We start from the raw sequence: 27,028 nt of genomic DNA on the forward strand, positions 1-27,028 counted from the left end.
TTCAACCTCTTAAAACTAGTGACCTGCATTTTCAGTAAGAGACCATTTAATTATTTTTTAAAGTTTTATAAAAATACGATTATCCCTAAAATTTTTACTCTTATGATTTAGAGTTTCTAAACTGTGAAAAAATGTTTCTTTTATATAGAGCAGAAAATGATTTCACATTTTATCAACTTTTGTTTGAGGAAAATGCTTATTGTACAATCTTATAAAATTTAGACCAGCTCTTGGTTGTATTCTTATTGCTCGTGAATACGTACACATGTATTACAACAGAGAGCAAGACGAAAACTGTAATATTAATTAGATTGCCTATTGAAATATTTTACAGTTTTGCTTCCAGGTGCGGAAAATTTGATTTTTTTTTACATATTTATATATTTATTCATTCCTAAAGTAAATGTTCTTGTATTTTGAGATGGTCTCAAAAATGTCCAGATGGTAGAATTTCAGTTTTTATATTGTAGTTTCTATGCAAAGAAAACCAAAGTTGGCCTCCTTACATCATTTTTTTTTCCAGGTATTCAGAATAACATTTAGGACTGATATCGTACATTAGCAAAAATGAATATCTGTTGTTTATATTAGAGATCATATGAATAACAATTTGATACGATAAGATTTTTGACGTGTAAGGGCACGTGTATTTGTGGTGAAATCCTTACATGAACATGTGATCGTATGATAAAAAATGTGGTTAAGAATTATATATTAACGTTCAGCACGTAACATTTTAAATATATGACAATGACCTCCCCCTGATTGACATTTTTCTTGAAAGAAACGTACGAGAGGTTATCTTAGGACAAAATAACTACATGTAATTTGATACATATTCTACAAAACTTTTATTATTGAACTTCTATGAGATAAACGAAATAATGTCTAATGTTTGCAACAGCAATTCTATTTTGAACCCACAACTCAAGTTCTCACACCCTTTATTCAGAAATGTACACCTTCAATGATTTCAACATCATGTTTTGGAGATAGCGTTTGTAAGTAAAAAAGTAGACTCTCTCCCTTTGGTTTCAATATTAAAAAGCTTTACTGGCACTGTGCCTGTTATCGGCTAAAATTTAACGTTTTCTTTTCGTATTTCCATATTTCTTAATATTTTTCGATAAAACTTAGCATACTTTAAATGGTTAACTTTTTATTTATCAATCTGGGCCCGGTTTTTCGAAAGGTGGTTAAATTTAACACTGTGTTAAGGATAACGACATGTTAAATCCTAATCAAGTGATTAGCTAACAGTGGTTAAATTCTGTTGATCAAAAGCAATTTAACGCATTGGTTAGCTAACACTGTGTTAACCGAGTTAACCACTTGGTAATCACTTGGTTACCCATAATTCATTTCTACTTCCTATATATGAAAAAAAAGAAGATTTTGCTTTTGGATTTCAATAAGTTTGAATTAAGTGATTATTGATATAATTATTGATATAATTATATGTTGAACATCTATATCATTTCCAGGGTTCCATCCTATATAGTATGCAATTTTCCAAATTATTTCTTTCTTTTCTTGTTGTCTATATAACACCATTAAAGTACAATGTAATAGCTTCAAAATACCATTATAAATTCCTTTCAATGTGTAAATTAATTACTAGGTACATGTATCATAAAATACAGGTCAAAGGCTCAACAAATTTTCTAATTAATTTATAGGGTTTAACTTACACTAATATTCTATGAAAAGACAATTTGTCTTGGAATAAGAAAGCTTATGCAATTTTGAGAAAAAGTATACCGCATATTGCCAATTTCATTGAGGTTTGAGAAATATATGGTAATTTAAGTGAACCCACCATTTCCACTTTACTCTATTTAACATAGATTAATATGGTTCTTCTTCAGCAAAACATCTTTACTTAATCTTTAAGAGGTCAATTGTTGTTCAACCTCTTTTAATAGGAAACCTTATTCAATACTGCATGTATCTACATGATATTATCATTCTAAAAGCACCACATCACTTAGAAATACCCTTGCATTCATAACCTCCTCCTATGTATTGATTTTCATAAAAAGAAGTGGTTTGAAATCTTTCACCTAATATTATGAAACTTGTGGCAATTCCTAGTGTCAATTCTCACACATATTTGAAAACATGTATCACCGACACTAAAAATTGACCTATTTTGAAAATTGGATGAATTGTAGCATTTTAGAGACAAAATTACATACATGCCGTCCTGCATGTGATTACTTGTTTAAATTTCTTAAAAAGCAAGCTTAACAATCATATCTAATAAAAATCTTATTTATTCTGGTTTCTAATTCTACTCCCTTTCCAACCATGATAAAATAAATAAGACCTACTAGTGTGATGCCTGCCTTTTATTAAAATAAAATTCAAACACACCCTGGTAGCTGGAGACGGATAAGAAATCCAAGAAAAATGTTCAAATTTTACATGTTTTCCTATTAAATGCATAAATTTTATACAAAGATAAAAATATGGTTGCTTCTTGTTCATTTCAAAAGTAGTTATTATAGCAGATGTTATTTTAATTTATGTAAAATGTACATTTTCATATCCTACATGTAATTTAAATTGAGACAATTGGAAGGAATAGGTGATTTTTCAACTATATGTAAATATATGTGTAAAATTTCCCTTTGGACAGGAAGGAGCTAAAAACTTGGATTTTTTTTTTTTTACATTTTGTATTCAATGATAACTGCATTTGTCTTCATGTAAACTTAATTTGAAAGAAAAATATGCCTTAAATAAAAGGGTAAGAGGCTTACTAGTATTAAATGCATATTTTTATACAAGGACAATATAGACAAGAACATACAAAATAAATGTATTAAATATTTAATCTATCATGGGTAATTAAAGACATTTTAACTGCTACAATTTGTCATAAAAAACACAACAATATAACATTTACACCTAAAAGCTGTGATAAACAAAAACTGAGTCATCTATATGTAACATTCTGTGTATACTTAATGTTTCTTTATTCGGTATTTCATATTTGGATGAAAATCTCTATTATATTATAAAAAAACAAATATAAAGAAATCAACATACTCTTTTACACGAGAGAGAGAGAGAGAGAGAGAGAGAGAGAGAGAGAGAGAGAGAGAGAGAGAGAGAGAGAGTGCAAAGGTTTACATTCGCATTGTTTTACATACTTTAATAATTATAATTACCAGTTTATGGTACTTTAAACAATTTTATAATAAAAACATGTTAGACATGTTGAGAGAGAGAGAGAGAGAGAGAGAGAGAGAGAGAGGAGAGAGAGATTTTTTTGGGCTATTGTGTATTATAATTATAAATTAGGATGTAGACATTAGATTAAATGTCACAATAATTGTTCTCCTTCTCTTGGTGCATGGTGTTTGAGGCTTAGAGGTTGGTTGTTGTCAAATACTCGTCTTTCTCAGTCTCTCCAAGTCCTCTTCAAATAAACAATGCATGCAGTTAATTCCTGTATCATGCAAATCAGTGAATTAAAAAGGATAAAATGTAAACAAAAAGACAACAATTGTGAAATAAAGACAAATATAGTCATAGTTTGGGACTAAACTTCATATTCACCTTAAATTTTTAACAGTTCTGATTACAAAATTTGTTTAAAATGGACACTACAGAAAACATGTACTGATTTGTGTATACATGTATGTACCCTGTTGTATGCATATGAGTCTGATATGAGTTACATGCATATACATGTAAAGATGATGATTCTGGTATAGCAAAGCAGTTCACATCCAGGTGACATTAAACTCTTAATAATAATTCAGTAATTGAGACTTATCAGGTTTGTTGATTGAGAGTACAGTAAATGTAATAATACTTCCCTAATTGAAATTTTCAGTTAAATGTTAAAATATTTAGTCTTAATTAAAGCATATAAATGCTCTGCTATAAATTGTTTGTGAAATACCATGATAATTGAAAAATTGTCAGTTCAACTGAAAATACCCAACCTTCAGTGAAAACAAGAGGCCCATGGGCCACATCGCTCACCTGAGGAACAATAGGTATGATAAAATCAGCTTAATGGAGTCATAATACAAACTATCTGGACAATGTACAATAATACATGTTGATCCTGTATAAATAAAATCCATTTTTCCCTGGATATTCTTATGTTTATAATCATTAGTCCCTTTTCTAACAGGACGATTTTATAGTCATATCATATGTTGAGTATTGCAGTTCTCAAAAAGATCCTTAACAATTGTTTATATATGGGATATAAACGTACATAAACTCTGAACCTTCTTGTGAGGCCAAAGAATTGTCCCGGGGCCAAAGTCTTAACAATTATAAAGAATCATCTGGCTGATTAGTTTCTGAGAAGAAGATTTTTAAAGATTTACCATATATATTCCTTTGTTAAACTTTGAACCCCCATTGTGGCCCCACCCTACCCCTGGGGATCATGATTTTCACAACTTTGAATTTACACTACCTGAGGACGCTTCCACACAAGTTAAAGCTTTCCTAGCTGATTAGTTTCTGAGAAGAAGATTTTTAAAGATTTACCATATATATTCCTATGTAAAACTTTGACCTTCCATTGTGGCCCCACCCTACCCCCGGGGGTCATGATTTTCACAACTATGAATCTACACTACCTGATGATGCTTCCACACAAGTGTCAGCTTTACTGGCTGATTAGTTTCTGAGAAGAAGATTTTTAAAGATTTACTCTATATATTCCTATGTAAAACTTCGATCCCCCATTGTGGCCCCACCCTACCCCCGGGGGTCATGATTTTCACAACTTTGAATCTACACTACCTGAGGATGCTTCCACACAAGTGTCAGCTTTCCTGGCTGATTAGTTTCTGAGAAGAAGATTTTTAAAGATTTACTCTATATATTCCTATGTAATAAAACTTCGACACCTCATTGTGGCCCCACCCTACCCCTGGGGATCATGAATTTCACAACTATGAATTTACACTACCTGAGGATGCTTCCACACAAGTTTCAGCTTTCCTGGCTGATTAGTTTCTGAAAGGAAGATTTTTAAAGATTTACTCTATATATTCCTATGTTAAATTTCGACCCCCAATTGTGGCCCCACCCTACCCCCGGGGGTCATGATTTTCACAAATTAGAATTTACACTACCTGAGGATGCTTCCACACAAGTTTCAGCTTTCCTGGTCTTATGGTTGATGAGAAGAAGATTTTTAAAGATTTACTCTATATATTCCTATGTAAAACTTTGACCCCCCATTGTGGCCCCACCCTACCCTCGAGGGTCATGATTTTCACAAATTAGAATTTACACTACCTGAGGATGCTTCCACACAAGTTTCAGCTTTCCTGGTCTTATGGTTCATTAAGAAGATTTTTAAAGATTTACTCTGTATATTCCTATGTAAAACTTCGACCCCCCATTGTGGCCCCACCCTACCCCCGGGGGTCATGATTTTTACAAATTAGAATCTACACTACCAGATGATGCTTCCACACAAGTTTCAGCTTTCCTGGTCTTATGGTTCATGAGAAGAAGATTTTTGAAAATTTCTCGAAAATGTTCATAAATTCCTAATTATCTCCCTTTGCAAAAGGGCGTGATCCTTAATTTTCACAAATTTAAATCCCCTTAGGCTAAGGATGCTTTGTGCCAAGTTTGGTTGCAATTGGCCCAGTGGTTCTTGAGAAGATGTTGAAAATGTGAAAAGTTTACAGACAGACGGACAGACGGACGGACGGACAGACGGACGGACAGACGTGTTGTGATTACGTACAATTGGTTACGTAATGTAACGTAAATAAAAATATCCAGTTTTAAAATTTAGAATTTATTAAAGTTCAAAATCACAATTAAAGAAACATCATTTTAAAAAGAAATCCAAAGTGAGAGTGTCCAATAATTATCAATCCCGCATGTCTCATCTTTGACAACTCCTCCCCTTTTTCTATAAAGGACCAATGAAATAACTCCAAGATGGAACCAAAATTTGGGGAACGCTCAAAGACATAAATTCTCAAAACAGGATACAGGAGGGAATTACTATAATAAATTCAAAGACACGCAAGTCTTAAGATCTGACCATCAATCAGATAAACGAAAATAAACAAATGGCAATAAACAGGGGATCACTGTGAGAAATGGATAAGGGAGAGGAGGGAGATGTCAACATGAGAGATCACACACAGATGCGGCAATGTATTTCTAAAATGATCAAACAAATGAAATTTCAAACATAAAATACCACTCAGTTTACAAAAGGAAATTAATTCAATATGAATGAAATATATAAGAAAGTTGTCTTTATCAATAAAATATACATATGTATATAACATCCGCCCCGAAAAAAAAATTGACATTCAATTTTAGATATAAAAAAAAAATTGATAAAGACAATAAAATCATACTGCACAAACATAAAAAAATAAACATTACTCACCATATAAAAACACAAAACTCAAGTCATGCAAGTAAGCATTAAACACAACTGAAAAGATAATGATCATGTCACCCGAAAATTATTTTTATCACTTTCACACTGTACATGATTTGCGCAGTACATGTACTCACACATTCTCCTTACACTGCAATGTCATGGTCATTATCCTAACTTTTAAACTTTTTTTTTTTTCTTTACTTTTATTCTTTGCACACAAAAACTACTGAAAAATTTAACAACTAAATTATATCAATCTTGTCTTGAAAATATTTCAGTCACCATAGAAATGCATAAAATATAACCCTGTCGGAATAACACATCCTTGGTTAGAAACAGCAATAACTATGTCAATTATTCAAGATATCTCAAATACTATAGAATTGCGTAAATTATAACCCTGTCGGAATAACACATCCTTGGTTAGAGAGAGCAATATCTATATAAACCACAACAAAAAGTTGCATATATTTTTATATGACATAAACAAAATGAACTCTCAATATATCTCGATTTGTATCATAATTGTTAAACCTTGTCGATGCATCCATCTAAGTTAACACAATACAGACAAGATACATTTCTATTCTAAACAATTCATTTACATTTCAAAAGTTGTACATGTAATCCTTTTGGAATAAAACATCCGTGATTACATACAATGACAAAATTTGTAAACAGTTATCTTCATAAATTACTACAGGTCAAACATACTCTGCAGTAAAATGAAAAATACCACTCAGTTTACAAAAGGAAATTAATTCAATATGAATGAAATATATAAGAAAGTTGTCTTTATCAATAAAATATGCATATGTATAACAGACGGACGACAGACAAAATGTGATCAGAATAGCTCACTTGAGCTTTCAGCTCGGTGAGCTAAAAAAGAAGAAATAGAATCACACCTTATGCAAACAAAAGAACCTCTCAATTTCACTTCTGATCTTGGTATGCATGTTTGAATAAATTTCTCCTTTGCTGCAGTTTGTGGGCCTCATGAAGTATGGCTTGGGGAGAATTAGGTATCAAGCACAGCAAGTGTCACCCAGCAGAGCATTCCATGTTCTCCTTCTTCCAAATCTTTAAATAATTAATTTTTAAAATGTATTGAAAATACAAAACAACAGATTTTTTTTAAAATCATAAAGATATATACTTAAAACATGTCAGAAATGCATTTATTAATAATGTAAAATACATTTGAAATAGATACACTTCAAAAAACGTGTGCATCATGATTGGGATCTGCCCAGTGAAAAGAAATAAATAAGGTCAATGCTTCAAAAATTTAAAATGCAGTTATTCTTTAAAAAAGTGATTTAAAAAAGGAAGATATAATATAAAATACATGTACATAAAAATCATACCAATATTGCTCCAATCAGATATAATTTTAGTATCTTTACATTGCTTGACTATGCATAACATTTATTTAGACTATATAGTTAGACATTTTAGAAATAATTTTGATCCACCACTTGCATTTTGTCAAAAAGGAGATAAATCTTAATATGCAGTAACAACATTGAAAAAAATTATGCTAACATGTTCACTCAATATTTATTTATCAAGAACCTGATAATTCCTTTCTCATTAATGTTTTAAAAATTCAAGGAACAAATTGTACAATGTTTTTGTACTTATAGTACCCATTTCACTAATCATTTTGGAAATTTTTGTTAAATGTCTTATGTGACAACAACAATATAATCAATGTGAAGGTCAAATAAAGAAAAAAGTACCTTTTACTACTGTCAACAGTGCAGCCTCCTCCAATGAAGGGATCCTTCAACATAGGGGGTATGAACCTTGTGTAAAATCCTTCTTCCATAATTATATCACACAGATACTGCAACTTTTCATGTCAAGCCAGTTGCCTTTCCGTATCTTAATCATATGTAAGATTTTTTAAACTTTAAAATTTCTGAAAAATGCTTCTTATACCAATTTTTTGAGTTGAAGTGGCAAAATAATTACACTGGCGACCATATTTAATCACTGTGTTAAATCTTAACCAAGGTACTGGGGGTGGATTAAAGTTAACACAGAGTTAACACATGGTTAAACCCTAACACACTTTCGAAAAACACTTAACCATTTCGTTAACTTTAACACCGAGTTTAACACAGAGTTAACACGGTGTTAGAGTTAACCATCTTTCGAAAAACCGGGCCCTGTTAGATTATATTATTATTTAGAACCCAAAACATATCATTTTGTGCTTTTTAGCACGCACCGAATTTGCCGAGTTTTTACGATTTACTGTACCAGTTATCGGCCTCGTGATAATAACATATATTTATTAAAATTCCTATACATGTTGATTTCATACTCTGCAAAATGTAATTTGAATTATGTCCCTTGTGGGGTCAGACTTAAGAAGTCGGGGTTATGATACATTTAAACAAAACTCATAAAATTATACGTTTATTATCGTACGGCAATACACAAAATCGTAGACTATTCAATACATTATTGTGCCATCAGGCGTTCAACTGCGCTATTAATCTCTCAGAAACTAGATAATTCCTTTTGTTTTATACATGTTATATGTATTGATATTATGTCAAATCAAAGAATGGATATAATAACGTATCACAAAGATGTAATTATATTCTATTTTTAACTTATTACATCACTTCCCTCACTGTGAAAGATCAGCGGTAAACAATGATCGTTTAAGCTCATGTATAAAACATATTCAAGAAAATCTTCAAGCAAACTAACCTCTCTTTAATCGAACCAGACGACTGAATTAAAAAATCTTGGACTGTCGCGTGCTATAAACCCGAACTCACAGTTTAGCCGATAACTGGTACAGTGCCAGTCTACTGACATCTACTGTAGAAACTAACAAGACTGAAATATACACCGTCCAGTTCTTACCAGTTTATCGATCGGTCAAAACCTTTTTAAAACAACCTTTAAAAATTACGGACTGTGCAAAATAATTACATAGATATAATTCAATATGATGCGATTTAGTTGTTTCTTTTATTTGACATACTGATTACATCAACAATAATTTAGTCAATTTTACTAACTTTTTACAATCGTTAAATCTTTTGTGAAAATTAAAATGCAATTACATACAATAAAATGCATCTTTCCTGATTCATGCCAAATATGAAGGTAGCTACTGTACTTTCACACCAGCATAATTAAAGAAAGTATTTTTAAAAGTGTTTAAATAAATACATGCATATAAACCTCACACTATTGAAAAAAATATTAAACTAAAATAACAGTATTATGATTTTTGATAAAATTAATACGAGCAGTCTCTTGAAATAGAAAGATTGTTCTACTTTAAGTTGTAATTATGACGTCATAAACTAACATTGACGTAATGAAAATTCACATCAAGTTTTGATCACACAAATATTTTTTAATAGCTGAATGATAATAAGGATTAAATTAAAAATTAATCTAAAATAATATGTATATCATGTTTTATTCATGCATCTAATAATTTGCTTTTTCAATCTATCTCATTTACATTTCATTGAAAATGTTGTTAAGCTTCGTGTGATTTTTTGTGTCTTCTATAACCTGATGGATAACTGAACGCCTTCCCACAAACGTCACATTTATACGGTGTTTCACCTGTATGTGTCCTCATGTGTTTCTGTAAGCTTCCTGATACACTGAACGCCCTCCCACACACGTCACATTTATACGGTTTTTCTCCTGTATGTATCTTCATGTGTGTCTGTAAGTTTCTAGAATCACTGAACGCCTTCCCACACACGTCACATTTATACGGTTTTTCTCCTGTATGTGTCCTCATGTGTCTCTGTAAGTTTCCTGATTTATTGAACGCCTTCCCACACACGTCACATTTATACGGTTTTTCTCCTGTATGTGTCCTCATGTGTGTCTGTAAGTGGTGTGACAGATTAAAAGCCTTCCCACACACGTCACATTTATACGGTTTTTCTCCTGTATGTGTCCTCATGTGTCTCTGTAAGTGGTGTGACAGATTAAAAGCCTTCCCACACACGTCACATTTATACGGTTTTTCTCCTGTATGTGTCCTCATGTGTGTCTGTAAGTTTCCTGATTTATTGAACGCCTTCCCACACACGTCACATTTATACGGTTTTTCTCCTGTATGTGTCCTCATGTGTGTCTGTAAGTGTGGTAACTGATTGAACGCCTTCCCACACACGTCACATTTATACGATTTTTCACCTGTATGTGTCCTCATGTGGTTCTGTAAGTGGTGTGACACATTGAACGCCTTCCCACACACGTCACATTTATACGGTTTTTCTCCTGTATGTGTCCTCATGTGGTTCTGTAAGTGGTGTGACACATTGAACGCCTTCCCACACACGTCACAATCATACAGTTTTTCACCTGTATGTATCCTCATGTGTGTCTGTAAGTTTCCCGATTCACTGAACGCCTTCCCACACACGTCACATTTATACGGTTTTTCTCCTGTATGTGTCCTCATGTGTGTCTGTAAGTGGTGTGAAACACTGAACGCCTTCCCACACACGTCACATTTATTCAGTTTTTCTCCTGTATGTGTCCTCATGTGTGTCTGTAAGTTGTGTGACACATTGAACGCCTTCCCACACACGTCACATTTATACGGTTGTTCTCCTGTATGTGCCCTCATGTGTGTCTGTAAGTGGTGTGACAGATTGAACGCTTTCCCACACACGTCACATGTACATGGGTTTTTTTCACTTTGAGTTTGCAATACTTGAAGTACCGACCCATGTGCTGCAGAATTTGTTCCTCTCTTTTTTCTAGTACATCGTTTTTTCTTTAATGGTTTATTTTCTTTTTCATCTGAAATAGGTATAATATTAAATCATGGATAATTGAAGATAAATTTTTCCCCTTTTTAGCTCACCTGAACCGAAGGTTCAAGTGAGCTTTTCTGATCACCCGTTGTCCGTCGTCCGTCCGTCCGTCTGTCTGTCTGTCAGTCCGTCTGTATACTTTTCACATATTTGACTTCTTCTCAAAAACCTCTGGGCCAAATTTAACCAAACTTGGTACAAAGCATCCTTATGAAAAGGGAATTTTAAATTGTTAAAATAAAGGGTATGACCCTTTTTAAAGGGGAGATAATTACGAAACAGTGAAAATAGGGTGCATGTCTTTAAAAATCTTCTTCTCAAGAACCACTGCACCAGAAATGCTAATATTTACACAAAAGCTTGTATATATAGTGAATATTCTAAATTGTAAAAATCGTGACCCCCGGACCAAAACTGGGGCCCCAGGCAGGGTTCAAATTTTAACATGGATATACATAGGAGAAATGTTTAGAAATCATCTTCTCCAGACCCACTGCACCAGAAATGCCAACATATACACAAAAGCTTGTATATATAGTGAATATTCTAAATTATAAAAATAGTGTTTTCTGGACCAAAACTGGGGCCCCAGACGGGGTTCAAAGTTTAACATTGAAATACATTGGAAAAATGTTTAAAAATCGTCTTCTCAAGAACCACTGCACCAGAAATGCCAACATTTACGGTACACAAAAGCTTGTATATTTAGTGAAATTTCTAAATTGTAAAAATCGTGACCTCCGGACCAAAACTGGGGCCCCAGGCGGTCCGGGCTACAACTTAAACATAGAAATATGTAGGAAAATTGTTTTAAAACCTTCATATCAAGAACCACTGCACCAGAAATTCCAATATTTATACAAAAGCTTGCATGTATAGTGAAGATTCAAAATTATAAAAATCATGACCCCCGTACTAAATCTGGGGCTCCAGGCAGGGTTCAAAGATTAACATAGAAATAAATAGGATAAATGTTTTAAAATCTTCTTCTCAAGAACCACTGCACCAGAAATGCCAAAATTTATACATAAGCTTGTATGTTTACTGAAGATTCAAAATTGTTAAAATTGTGACCCCCGGGCAAAAACTGGGCCCCCAGGCGGGGTTCAAAGTTTAACATATAAAAAAAAGGTTTAAAAATCTTCTTCTTAAGAACTACAATGCAACAGTTTGGGATATCACTATGCATACATTGGCAATTGTAGATTCTAAAGTGTTAAAATCATGACCCTCGGACTAATACTGGGGCATCAAAAGGGGTTCAAAGTTTAACATTGAAATATATAGGAAACATGATTAAAAAAAATCTTTTCGAGAACTACAGTGTCATACTTTGTGAGATTACTTTACTTGGATCCTCAAATAGTGAAAACTTTAAATTATAGAAGCGATCTAATACTGGGGCCCCAGGAGAAGGGGTTCAATGTTTCACATAGAAAGATAGGAGGGAACATGTTTAAAAATCTTATGGAGGAGAACTACAATGCTTAAATTTGTGAAATTACTATGCAAGCTATGTACTATGTAAAGTTTCTTAATTGTGGAAGCTGTGACCCCCAGACTAATATTGGGGCCCAAGAAGGGGTTCAAAATTAACATAGAAATATATAGGGAACATGTTTAAAAATCTTCTTCTCAAGAACTACAGTGCAACAGTTTGTAAGATTACTATGCAAGCATCATTGGCTATTGTAGATTCTAAATTGGTAAAATCGTGACCCCCAGACTAATACTGGGGCCCCAAGCCCCCCCAGGCCAATACTGAGGCCCCAAGTGGGGTTCAAAGTTTAAGATAGAAATATATATTGAGTTTGTTTAAAAATTTTCTTCTTGAGTACTACAATGCTACAGTTAGTGAGATTACAATGCAAGGATCCTCAAATAATGTAGTTGTTAAAGCCAATCATAAACCCCAGACCAATACTGGGGCCCCAGAAAGGGGTTCAAAGTTTAAAATAGAAATAACATATGCTATGAAATAGAATGTTACAAGGAATTGTTGTTCAGGTGAGCGATGTGGCCCATGGGCCTCTTGTTTGGTTAATAGTTTTTATGTTTTTTTTTAGCTATCTAAATCAATGATAACTGAAGACTTTTACTATTTTTCTCATTTTCATTGCTTTATCAGAAAAAAAATCTATGATAATTGAAAAATTTTACCAAGATTTTTTACCATTTTTTTGGTTCATTTCCATCGCTTTTTCAGTCATTTCCGATGATTTATCTTCCCTTTTAACCTGTTTAAAAGATTAATCGCAAAATTCAAATTACTTGCCTAGATACATTTGTAACTAACAGTTTTAACAAAGAGACATGATTATTCCGGTACTTATTTAAAATAGTGCACTTCAAATGAAATTAGAGCAATGTATTCATTACGCGCATGTTCACTAGTAAAGTATAATCCCCACTCGTAAAACGTTCTTTCAAAACAATGTCCAAAACAACACGGTCTATCAATACTTGTGATTCCGGATGATGTAACTGTCTGAATGAAAGGAGATAACATAGCCTGCGTAAAACCTCTTATATGATTATCGTTTTGTGTTATTATAAAAATTCATAGATGCTCCTAGTATTTAACTTTTTTTTATTTTGACAATGGAGGAAATAGCTGCAGGACTGCAGCTCTCGGTAAGAAAAAGTTTAAATGGAGGACTTGGAACCTATACTGTCAGACGCGACCTATCTTCAATTATTTTCTTTTTTTCTATCTCCGTAATGTGAAGATTTCCACTGCGTTATGCCAAATTTATATCTTCATGTTACATGATTTTTTTCCTTTTTGATGTATGGTTTCAATCGAAAATATATCTTTTGACTTTAAAAAAAATCATTTAATTGCATTTTGTATGCAATTTAAAAAAAAAATCGATATATTTTAACTCCGAAATTAGCCTGGGCATTAATAGTTTTAATGCAAATAAGAAAACAAATAATCTATCAAGGAAAATTATATGTCCTTAATTAGCGCTGGTTACTCGGTCAGTGTGTTCAGAGAAAGTATGAGGCAAGTTAGGCGACGAAGTCGGCAGTAAAATTTAAATAGTAATAATTATTTCTACAGAATTTGTGTGAAATCCAAATCGGAAATTGCAACTTTTTGACATGTAAGATTCTGTATCTTTTTCAGACCGGGAGCTACAGTCCTGCTACAGTCCTGCAACTATGGACAAATCGTATATCAAGATTTTGAAATACCTGTACTAGTTCTGCTTATAAGTGTAATCTAGTCCTGGAACTTTTGAATGCAATCATGACAAAAAGGATGACTGATTCATAAATAACACTCCCGGCAATACTTACGATTGGTTCTACCACATGCATAGTTTGACTAGGACGATATTCTACTTCTCTTTGACAGCAGCTCGTGTTGTTCTTTTGTGAAGCTAAAATATTGAGAAAATACACCAACTGATTATTTTTGTGTTGATGATAAACAATTACATGTACATTTAGCAATTAGAGATTCCATAGCTATTTAAGATCAAATGCATAAAATAATTGTTAGCTTGATAGTGGGAAATATATAGTGATGGTTAAAATTGGATATGTTTATATTAAGATGGCAAAATCAAGGGCATTTATATCATTTTAAATCAAAGATTTCTTTAAACAGGAACAGGAAAGTTTTTTTCCACATAAACTGCATGTACACAGTATACTTTAGAGTATTCTCATCATAGAATGATCCGATTTCACACACACGATGAGATCTCAACTCCAGCACTTTTTCGGAGAATGCAACTTTCAAACTACGTCGCTGACCACCTTCTGGCGACCTGTTTTAAAAATTCAACACGAAGAAGGAAACTATGAATTTGAACATTTTGACTTACACATCTTGGCATCTGGAACATGTTTTGACAAAATCTCTCCATGCTTAAACTTGCAGTGTTTCGACAGCCACTCATAACTACTAAAACCCATCCTGCAAAATGGACAGCAGAACACCTCTAAAAAAGAGAACATATTACACATTAATGTGGATTGTATCAAAATTCGTAGGGGTCTTTTAAATTTACCAATTTCGTTAAAAAGCCTTAATAAGCAATTTCTCCCCGTTTTCAATGTTAATCCTCATTTTTTATATTCTGTTATCTCCGATATATAAATCAGGGGGCAATTACAAGTATAAAAACGTCTTGATTGAACAATCATGAACAATTATGAACATTCAGCATAACAACGACAATAGTTCTATGTTTTCCTTATATTTAATAAATTCGACTTGAAACAAGCGTTCCTGCATTCAATTTATACACGTTGGTTAAAGTAATATTTCAAAGAAAACATTTTGCAGCAAACAAGATATACTACCAGAGTTGCATGATACAAATAATTGAACAAGAGATGTTTGTGAAACACTTATGCCCCCCTCCCTTAACTTCAAATAACTGGAATTTTTGGAAGTCCAAGGGGCATAACTCTGTCGCAAATTGCTCTATCATACCCAAAATCAAATTGACCTCGATATTAATAAGATAACCCTGTATACTAAATTTCATATCAATATGTGCACCCTCTGCGAAGAAAATGAGCGGAAACTTCAAATAACTGGAATTTTTTAACGTCCAAGGGTCATAACTCTGTCGAAAATGGCTCGATCGTAACAAATATCGAACTTGACCTAGATATTATCATGATAAATCTGTATCCCAAATTTCAGTCCAATATGTTCATTCTCTGCGAAGAAAATTAACGGAAACTGTTGGTGGACCGACCGACGACTGACAGACAGCAATATGCCCTCCCTTCTTCGAAAGGGGGGGGGGGGGGGCATAAAAATAAATTCCAGTGTGCTTGATAAGGATTAAATTATAAATTGTTGGTATAGTATGTCAAATTATAAATATAAAAACTTTTTTGTACCGTAGTACTTTCACAACTTTACCTTCACCATTTAGGACTTTGGGAATGATTTCTACTTCGCATCGAAATATCCCGAGTTCTTTTCCATAATCATGACCATACCACACCAACAGCTCAGTACCAGGTGCTATATCTTTGAACGACCTGTAGTAAATCTGTCCTCTGTGTTGAAAAGCGACCAGATTTTGTTCGGATTCTGAACGAGCGCAGTTAACATACCTCATCCAATTACTCATTGGCTCTTTGAATGCGTTGACAAAATGACTACGCTGGCCTTGTTTGTAAATCTAGAACAAAAGCATGAATATATATAAAGTATAGATAAATGTGTCATTAGTCAGTCATTAGCCAATCTGACTGCTTTATATATTCAATTATTCAGGATTAGTATGGAAATTATTAAGGTAAATCAGTCCAAAACTAAGTTTTATGGGCCGTAAATATTGCAGTCCAAACCGATATCAAACCTGCCATGCATATCCTGTTTCGTGTGCTTCTTCTTGGTTCTCTGTACATTCGCCTTCATAAGGTCCAAATCGTGTCCGCTTTGGTATAAACATTTCAGCAAACACACCCTTTCCTGCATTTGGAATTATTGAATCTCTTACAAATAATCCTTGGGGTAGGGTTTTCATTGCCCTGTCTGAAATTCCCCGGGGTTGCTATAATAAAAATAGGGTTATAGGCTATCGATATGATAAAGTCTCTTTGTTTGCAAAAACAATAACATACACGTCCTGCATTGAATGAATTTTCCGTTTCATTTATCTATTTAAAGTCATTTATTATATATTATATTGAAGAATAGAGCCTATTTTTCTCCCATCCATTTGTTGTCTAACAATAAAGTGCAAGAACCTCAGTCTTTTATGTAATTTACATTTGTCATGATTTGAATGAATCATATAAGTACTAAACCAACAAGCTCAAGGTAGTTGCTTTCACATATTCAGAATCTTTTGTTATAACTAGAGTACACTGTTTGAAAAATATCACAATCGATTGTCATATCGAATCGGGACTTTTTTTAAAATCATGATTGAATGTAAGTAATATATGTATTAAGCATATAAACAGGAAATGTTAATATTAAATCATTATATTAGATTTACAAAAAATCATTGGTTATAACTAGATCGGTCTCGTTGCGAGCAACGAGTGGGTCTTCCGTCCGTTTTTAGGTAAATGAGATAAAATCCTTCACTTTTAAGACTAAATTGTTAATCAAAACAAATTTTCGGCACCCAGGGCTCGAACCCAGGTCGCCTGGGCACATGTCCACCACTCTAACGACTGAGCTAATCGGACTTTCGCTACAGGACTTTGATGCTTAATATCTTGAGAATGCATCAATCGATTTTAAAAAAAAATTACATATTCTTAATCAGTAAAAGAGTCTCTATCAACCCGTTAGAAAAATATATAAAAAGCAAAAAGTTGAAAAAAAACGATTTTTTATCTTTCCTTCCGGTGACAACCGGAAGTGACGGCGGACGTTTTTATGACCATGTTGCAACAGGTAAAGTGGATGTCTATCTTCACTGAAATTTTCAGCCTTACATTTGTATATCTTTATTCGTTTTTTGGATCTCTAGCCGACAAAATTGACTTTTAAAAATCGTAAACGGACGATATCTTCCGACCGGAAGTGATTATCAAAAAATTGAAACGGCGGTACAAATTTCAGATACCGACACATCAACCCTCAAAATTTGAAGAAAATCGAACGAGCCATCTTCGAGAAATCGCCTGCACAAAATTTGTAAGACAAAAAAAGAATAAAAACTAGATGCAATCTCGTTGCGAGCAACGAGAGGTCTTCCGTTTGAATGGACCTTAAAAAGGCTGTCTTTTATTTCTCAACACCTTCTAAAATTCTAGTAAGCCTCTCTAAAGATTTCAACAGACATATCTTAATTCTACAACAGGGCGCTATTACTGTGATTTATGATAAAATTCAAACGGAAATTAGTAAAATCCACAATTTTAGAGATAATATTTTCAATCGAAACAAAATTAAGGGAAAAAAAAAGAGTTGGCACTCGAAGATTGAACCTGGGTCGTCCGGACAAAAGTGTTACACTCTAACGTGGATAGATTTTAGAACAAAAATACATATTCTCCATTCATTATAGGGTCTGTATGGTAACATGACTGAAAAAATATTTTAAAACAAGAAAAGGTGAAAAAAAAATGAATTTTGTTTCTTTCAATGACGACCGGAAGTTACGATGGACTTTCGGAGTGTGAAGGGCACTGCGGATAAAGAGTAATAATCATCAGTGAAATTTTTAACTTTCTAATTGATATTTTTTGAAAAAAATCATGATCAAACAAAAACATGAAATCTTTGATACATATATCTCGGGACCGGAAGTGACGATCAAAATATTTAAATAGACATACTGTGGTTTCATCAATATTCGTTGAATACCAATTTTCGTGGATTTCGTTGTTAAGTTTATCCATGAAAATAAATGTTCACTGAAGTGCAATTTCTACTAACAGTTTGTATTGATAGTGTCATTGGCCACGAATTTACGTTTCCTTGAAACTGTGATTTTCACTTTAACCACAAAAATTGATACCCTTGAATATTAATGAAACCACAGTACATGTATATTTATACTGGACAAAAAGCGCTATCATTGTGATTAATAATTTTCATAAAATTAAAACAGAAAATCGATCGTTTTAAAGATAAAATCGTAAATCGCTGAAAATTTGAAAGTTCCATCTTTGGCAAATTGGCACTTTTAAATACACATCGGGTGCAACCGGTCAACAGGGGATTCTTACTCATCCTAGGTACTTGATATTGATTTTTATAATGATGTTTATAGTATTAACATTAAGTACATAGAGAAGAATGCACCAGGTCGCTATAAACTACATTTGTATTATGTGTGTGTGTGTGTGTGTGTGTGTGTGTGTGAGAGAGAGAGAGAGAGAGAGAGAGAGAGAGAGAGAGAGATTAATTAATCATGTATGTAGTTCTTTGTAAATAATTATAAACTTAAGATTTTAAATAATTATAACCCCCATGGACCCTGCCGTAATGAATTTTTTTTTATTAAAAGTGAGAATTCAGTCATTTTGTTTTAACATTGTATTTCGCCGATCGGTATTTATATCTGTTTAATCCCCCACAGGTGGTCAGTTTTCACACCTTGTCCCAGTCACTCGGTTCAGTGTATATTTTCGTGTTTAACTTCGGAGGTTTTTCTTAATCTAAGACAGACAAAAGACTTGTATCTGTAGACATACACAAAAAGGAAAAGGTACACCACCTATAATAAAAATGATTTTTTAGTGTTGACTTCCGATTAGTAAGAAGACAATCATTAAGCAATTCATTTTTTCAAATCATTTTAATCTATACTCATCATGCCGAAACTATAAATGAATACATAATTTTTGGACACCTAATGTACATTTATCCACTAGCCACATTACATACATAGGTCTTTCAGAAAGTTTGGTTGTTCAAGTCGTTACCGTTTTTGAGATCTCGGCAAAATAAGTTTTTTTTGTCTTGGGATAGGAAACGGACAAACGGAAGTGCTCAATGAAAATTAAATTTAATATTGATTGTATACTTGCCTATCGTACATGATTGTTTACAGAGCTAACTGAAATTATCAAAGGAAAACAGTTAAACTGATAAACAGCTTATAATTTGTTTGAACTCTTCCGGTGTGTACCGGAAGCGATGGTCGACAAAATGAAACCGTTTAAACACATGTTCAATCAAATGTCTATCATCTATGTAATTTTCGTGTCTTGATCACTTACAGTTTCTAAGATATCTAGGGTACAAAAATTTGCTTTTATAAAGCTACCCGAGATAATTGAGATATCTCACCGGAAGTAGAGTGTTGTTGTTTATTTAACATCGGATAGATGACATATGTAAATATTTATATATATTTCAATTCTATGTAAAGAATATTTAATGCTTAAAAAATTATTTTTGAAGAGCTTCCGGTGACGACCGGAAGTTACGACGAACAAAACAAAATAGTTTAAACACGGTCTATCATACTATATAAAGTCTGGATGTTCAAGTCTTTATCGTTTTAGAGATCTCGATGCGACAAGTTTTTTGTTGCGGGACAGGAAATGGACGACTGAAAATGAACTTTGACAAAATGTAAAGAAAACGCCTGGAGATATTATCATTATCTATCATCCCTGAAAATTTAAAGAAAAACTATCCAGTCATATCTGAGAAATCTTGTGGATTTCACCATGCATCGGACACCCTTGGATTTTTATCTTTCAAAGTCCAGATATAAATAAAACTTGTTTTAAAATTTACAAATTTTACTCTTGCTTAATTATTCGAGAAAATTTAGCGAAATTCTTCAAAAGGTATGAAATAAAGGAAATAAATAAAGTGTTTATATAGCTATTTCACCATGGATCGGACAATACTATAAGCATCGCACAGTTATACATTAGAGATTAAAAATAAGAAAATTTTCTGGTTTTAATGTGAAAATACAGAGGTTTGGAAAATTAAATTTATTCAATTGGGATTTAGATTTGTTTTAATGTAAATCCTTGAATCTACAGTCAGGAATTAGACTAGTGCTACTGTTTACAGAAATATGAACCATAGGGGTAATTTATCGTGCCAGCACCTACTGGAACTTTAGATTAAAAAGGCAGTATCTAAAAAACTCGAATTTTGAGTGCTCTGAGGAAAATGCTTTGCATTAATCATTTTTTTTTTAATATTTTTATTTTCTTATAGAACTGTCCGATGCATGGCTTCTGTTTACATTTATCAAAGGCTGGAACGGCCAGAAAGGCGTCGAGCTGACATTTTTTTAATATAGAATGATATCAATAATTTGAATTTCTGTATTAATAGTCCTATATCAAATAACATTAGAATAAAAAAGTAAACGAATTATGTTTTGTGCTGCTTTAAAAACAAAAATCAGTATATTTCCTTCTAAAATAGGTAGTGATGCGTTTATAATACAATATTTAACTGATCGTGGTTACAAAAATCGAAGAAATTTCAAAGTTCAAAAGTATATTATTTTCTTTCTGCTTAAACAATCTTTGAACAATTTTCACATGTTCATAATTTAAATACAGTAACAATAAATCATACTTTTATTTATTTCATTTCCCGTTTGAAACAAGATTACCTATGAGATGTTTGTTTACAAACAAATCCACAACACGTGCTATCTAAAATGCCCGACCAAACCAACTGCATTATCGTGTTTATTCATTAGATCAAAATCACTATATATATACGTTTATCGCTTACATTTATTTTGGAGACTGTGCCCGATAACAAATAAATTTACATATCAAAGTTTATTTCTATCGGGCAAGGTCTCCAATTAAAATGTAAACGATAAACTAATATAATATTTAGTAAAATTTTACACCTTATTGTATTCATCCGCCATTTCTTGATTAAGCAAATTTTTATTTACTTATGCAATAAGTTGTCAATAACCAGGGAGGCAAAGTTGGGTTTTTTGAACACAATTTAGTTGAATAAATGGAATAAAAATCTTGTAATACATATAATACTTTAAGGAACTTATTTCTTTTGCGCATTTAAAAGGCGGTGCAGAACATGAATTTTGGACGAATGGCTACCGAGCATTAGCTCGACGCCTTAAAAATGACTTTTTAGCGTTGATTTCCAATCAGTAAGAAGACAAACAATAAACAACGAATTTCAAATCATTTAAATCCATATACCCATTATCCAGTAACTAATATTTGAGCGCCGAACGTACATTTAGTCTCTACCCACATTACTGCTGTTATCTGTGGTATTTCTTATTCAAATACTAAAATATTCGTACGTTAGAGAGAGAGAGAGAGAGAGAGAGAGAGAGAGAGAGAGAGAGAGAGAGAGAGAGAGAAAGAGGGTTTTTTTTATAGTGTTTTAGAGTGTTCAGGAAATCAATAGATAAAAGCAACATATGTCAATAAACGCATGTATACATGCATGCATGTATCTATATATGTGAATAAATACTAATCAGTCCTCCTTATAAAGTTCCGTAGAATACTTGCAACGTGGGCGCATTGCTAAATGTTCTTTGCATACAGTCATTGAGATTGCGGCATTTCTTTGATGCCGGCAATGTCTTTGAAGCCGGCGATGCAACAAGAGTCTGAATTTAGAGAGCTGCTGATCAAAACAAGACTGTCACAAACCGGGATATTGATGGTATTTTGAAACAAGCTCTATATTTGTATTGGAAAAAAGCGCTGTTATTTTTATGTATGATAAATTTAAAATGGAAAACATTAGAAATCAATCATTTTAAAGATAAAATCGTTAAACAAAACACAATTAAGAAATTAAAAAAAACAAACATTCCGCACTCGGGGACTGAACCCGGGTCGCCTGGACACAAGTCTACCACTCTAACGACTGAGCTACGCGGACCCTCGCTTCAGGACTTTGGATCCCAAAATCTCGAGAATGCGTGGATCGATTTTAAAACAAATTTCATATTCTGATGTTTTGAAAGCGTCTCTATCAAATAATAACAACAAAAAAATTCAAATCAAAAAAATTAAAAAATGACTGTTTTTTGTTTCCTTCCGGTGACGACCGGAAGTAACGGCGGACGTTCGGATATGCGAAGGGCACTGCGGCTGACGACTCTCTACCATCCCTGAAAATTTGAAAGTTCCATCTTTTATTTTTTTTTAGAAAAATGAGCCACAAGCAAAAACATAAAATCCTTAATATCACGGTACCGGAAGTGACGATCAAAAAAATGATCAACAATTTTCTTACAAATTTTGTGTAGAGTAAGTTCTGAAAGTTGAATGAAAATCGCCTGAAGCGTTTTTGAGAAAACGTTACAGAAAAAAAAAAAAAAAAATAATAATAATAATAACTAGATTCGATCTCGTTGCGAGCAACGAGTGGGTCTTCCGTTCGATTTTTGAATAGATTAGATCAAACTTATCAATTCAAAGATAAAAACGTAGATCTAAGCGAAAAATAGTAAAAAAAAAAAAATTGCGGCATTCGAGGCTTGAACCCGGGTCGCCTGGGCCATGTCCACGATTCCATCCACTGAGTTACTCGGACTCTCGCTTCAGAACTTTGACGCTTAATTTCTCGAGAATGCCCTGATCGATTTTAAAACAAATTACATATTCTGAATCAGTGAAAAGGTCACTATAAGGTAAAATAAAACCATCAGATTAATTGATACTTGAATTTTTCAGTAGTTCGTTCGACCGTGTATAGGCATTTTACACGCCTTATCCACCCATCTTCTTTTTAAAGAAATTGAATTTTATCCAATGAATTCGAAAACATGTTGGGTTTTTTTACGCAGAATAGCAATCACAGTTTAGATATCATGATTTAGAATTAGTCTGAGGTCGGACATTTTCGTCATTCAGATGCAAGATCTACACAAGTTACAGCTTTTCTGTGTGATCAGTTTCAGAACAGAGGATTTTGAAAAGGTTTACTCTATATATTCCTATTTAAAAATTTGATTCCCATTGTTGCCACATGCAACCTCTGGGGATCATGATTTTAACAATGTTGAATCTATCTTACCTGAGTATGCTTCCATGGAAGTTTCAGCTTTTCTGGCTGATCAATTTCAGAAAAGATTTCAAAAGATTTATTCTATATATTCCTATGAAAGATATTGACATCCTCTTCCACGATTTTGGCTCCTACCTAACCCTGTGAATCATTATTTGAACAAAACTGAATCTACACTACCTGAGGATGCTTCAAAAAGACAGAAATGCTTCCACACAAGTTTCAGTTTTTCTGGCCAACTGAGTTTTGAGAAGAAGGTTTTTGAGAAATACCAACAAATTTTCAATGATTTCTACTTATCTCCCCTTTAAAGTAGGCATGGCCCATTATTTTAACAATTGTGAATCTCCTTTACCTAAGGATGCTTAATTGGTCCAGTTTTGGTTGAAATCGGCCCAGTGGTTCTGGAGAAGAAGTCGAAAATTTGAAACGTTTACGGACAAAAAGACAGACAGACGGACTTACAGACGGACGCCGGGGAAAGAGTTATCTTTCAGCTAAGGTGAGATAAAATCTGTAAAGCGGTGTAAACTTCAGATGGCGAGGCACCATCCCTGAAAATATGAATAAAATCGAATGAGCCCTTCTCCGAGAAATCGCCTGCACAAGATGTGTAAGGAAAAAAAGGAATAACTGCGTACATCCCGTGTATAGAGTTCAATTTTCCCTATTGGGTTTTAATTGTCGTTTGATCTGGGGAGTTTCTTCTAAGTTGTTTAATCTGCTCCAAATTTGAAGGGCAATAAGAAATATGGGTCAGTGGTACATTTACACGAATTTTCATTTTGATTGAGTGAAATGCTTGGGAGTTAGAATTTTTTCTACATTTCAAGCACGTCAATTGAAGCTTAAATGGCAAAAAATTATAACTCTGTAGAGATGGATGAATGAATTGATCTGATCTTTAGTACAGTGTTTTAGCAGTCTACTAAACGTAGTCTGAAATTCAAGGTCCAAGATCAAAGACCAAAGGAAAACAGTTCAGAAACCATAAGAGAAATTGGGTTTTTTCCTTAAAAAAAAGGAGGAATTAATTGTACATATATACACGTTTTATCAAGTGTTTAAATGACGCTGATTTTTACACCACCGACGCTTGATTAGGTAATAATTTGACCGCATTTTTGTAATTTAAAAAAAATATTTAATCATTTTACACATATTGTTAGTTCTATAATATATGTTCTTTTTCAAATATATTTATTTGGTATCACGTTATCATACATATAGACATACATGTTGTACATGCTATGTTTCAATATTAATTGGTTATAATCTTCGTTAGCCAAGGGTTTTCAGTCCACTCTGCTCCCCATAAATGGGGAGCAGAGTGGACCGAAAACCCTTGGCAAGCGAAGATGCATAAACAATGGTGTTTGAAAAACATAAATATATATGATTCCGGGATAACCCATGAAAGCTCGAAAGGTTATTTCGAATGGGGTCCTTTCAATAATATGTGAAACAGTAGTCAAAATGTTTTTGTACACAATACAGGCAATGTGTTAATTATAAATACTATAAACAGCGATATAAACTCATCCTGAGTATACATATGATAACATTGATAATATGCATTTGGTAAATTATATATTGTCTAATTGTACAACATTTCAGTATTTTGTTCCTAAATGACCTTTAGTAAAATGAAACTTTTAGTTATGTTTTAAAAGCAAACAATTTTAAACAATATTATTTATCTGGAAATGTTCACAGTTAGCATGGTTAGGTCAAATTAAAGCCGGGGGATATTAAGAACCGTTAATTCAGCAGATATATTGTATATATACGGGTATTTCACGAAAGCATACACTAGAATGCATAATTTTAACTTACAATCAATAAATTATTTAATTGTCGTACATATTGTAAAAACTGATTTTAAAAGTTAGGCCCCAATAGAAATATCTGATAAGATTATATCTTTGGCGAGTATTTAGACAAGCTATATATATAAGGTTTTTATTCAAGTAATCTGAGTTCAGATTTGTCTTGATATATGTCAGATTATGTCGGTTTTCAACGTTATGTTTAAGGGAATTTTGAATACGTGATTTTTTTTTGCATACGAGTTTAGCTGTATACGAGTTAGTATTTGTACGAGTTAACTTGACACCAATGACTGCGAACCAGTTTATTATCTTAGACTGACGCCATCGAAGCTGGTACTGCGTAGTTCGTTTAACCATCTTTATAATTGTTTGCAATACATTGCAAGAATTTGTATGCTTGTAAAAGACACTGATTACCATATAATACCTGACAGTGAAAGCTTGATAAAGTGCACACAGATACATTCTCTCTCTTATCGTAAGTATTCACAATTTTCTGCATTCGTTTGGGTTTGTGTTTTTTCGCGCCATACACGGAGAGGAGAAATTTGCGCATTTAACCTACATGCGAATAGCAGATTCAGCGAGTTTGATTGTCTGAAACATTTGGAAACGGTCATTAAATATTAGAATCCGAAATATTTCACTGTTATGTGTGTTATTGTTTCTTTTTCTTTAATATGATGTACAGTATGGTGCTACAGTTGGGACGAGCGCAGCATCAGGGTCATTTCATTGTAAACTTTGTGATATTTTGAAAATTATCAACTAACATCAAAGAATTTGAGAGAGAGAGAGAGAGAGAGAGATAGAGATGCTATTTCTTAGTTTAAAAAAAATCTTACAAAATACATATTATCATAGAGGTGATTTTTCCTAAACACATTCTTTACTTTTGGAAAGGAATTATTTTTCATATGTATCATGTTATTTTCTCAATATTTTCCCTGGTTCATTAAATTTTGGGGGTTTTATTATTTGATTATTATATTGCATGCTAATTAGATTGCATACATTGTATGATTCCCTTTGACCCATTGTGTAGGTGTGTATTTTCCCATTTTCCAATTAAGTGATTTTACAATATCAAATTCTCGAGGAATAAGGTAGGGCTACATTGGGCATCTAATTTTACAAAGCGAAACATTTTCATGTACAAAGATTGAAATATTATAATATATGGTTTTAGTTATATGCAAGTATTTTGACTACAAATTGCTGATTCTTTATAACTGTTTAGACTTTTTGCCACTGGACGATTCGTGGGCCTTACAAGGGGTTCAGAGTTTGATGTTTGTTGATTACCCATACATAAACAATTCTTTAGTTTCTTGTTGTGAATTGGGATGCTTAATATGATGGACTATACTTAAAATACAGGGAAATTGGATTAGAAGCATGTCTACAACAGCTTAAAAAAAATGAAACAATTTAAAAAAAATAAAAGCTTATCTAATATGGGAAATTTGATTTATTTAATGTGTTTAAACCTTTATCTCGTCATTATGTAAGTTGTGTGACAAATAAAACTGTC

General features: G+C 32.9%; 1 protein-coding gene across 2 annotated transcripts in view; it reads right to left on the bottom strand.

Moving 5' to 3' along the window:
* Positions 1 to 9,680: 9,680 nt before the first annotated feature.
* LOC105330008 (putative zinc finger protein 66) overlaps positions 9,681 to 27,028 on the bottom strand; it is a 58,908-nt gene continuing 41,560 nt past the window's right edge. For both annotated transcript variants that reach the window (XM_066071627.1, XM_034477922.2), the window contains 6 exons: positions 16,563 to 16,757; positions 16,118 to 16,382; positions 15,063 to 15,179; positions 14,530 to 14,612; positions 13,397 to 13,460; positions 9,681 to 11,209 (listed from right to left, as the gene is read on the bottom strand). In XM_066071627.1, coding sequence (XP_065927699.1) covers positions 9,921 to 11,209; positions 13,397 to 13,460; positions 14,530 to 14,612; positions 15,063 to 15,179; positions 16,118 to 16,382; positions 16,563 to 16,757 — 2,013 coding nt within the window. In that variant the 3' untranslated portion in view covers positions 9,681 to 9,920. The remainder of the gene's footprint in view (positions 11,210 to 13,396; positions 13,461 to 14,529; positions 14,613 to 15,062; positions 15,180 to 16,117; positions 16,383 to 16,562; positions 16,758 to 27,028) is intronic.

The sequence above is a fragment of the Magallana gigas genome, chromosome 9 (genome assembly GCF_963853765.1).
Source record: "Magallana gigas chromosome 9, xbMagGiga1.1, whole genome shotgun sequence".
Lineage (NCBI taxonomy): Eukaryota > Metazoa > Mollusca > Bivalvia > Ostreida > Ostreidae > Magallana > Magallana gigas.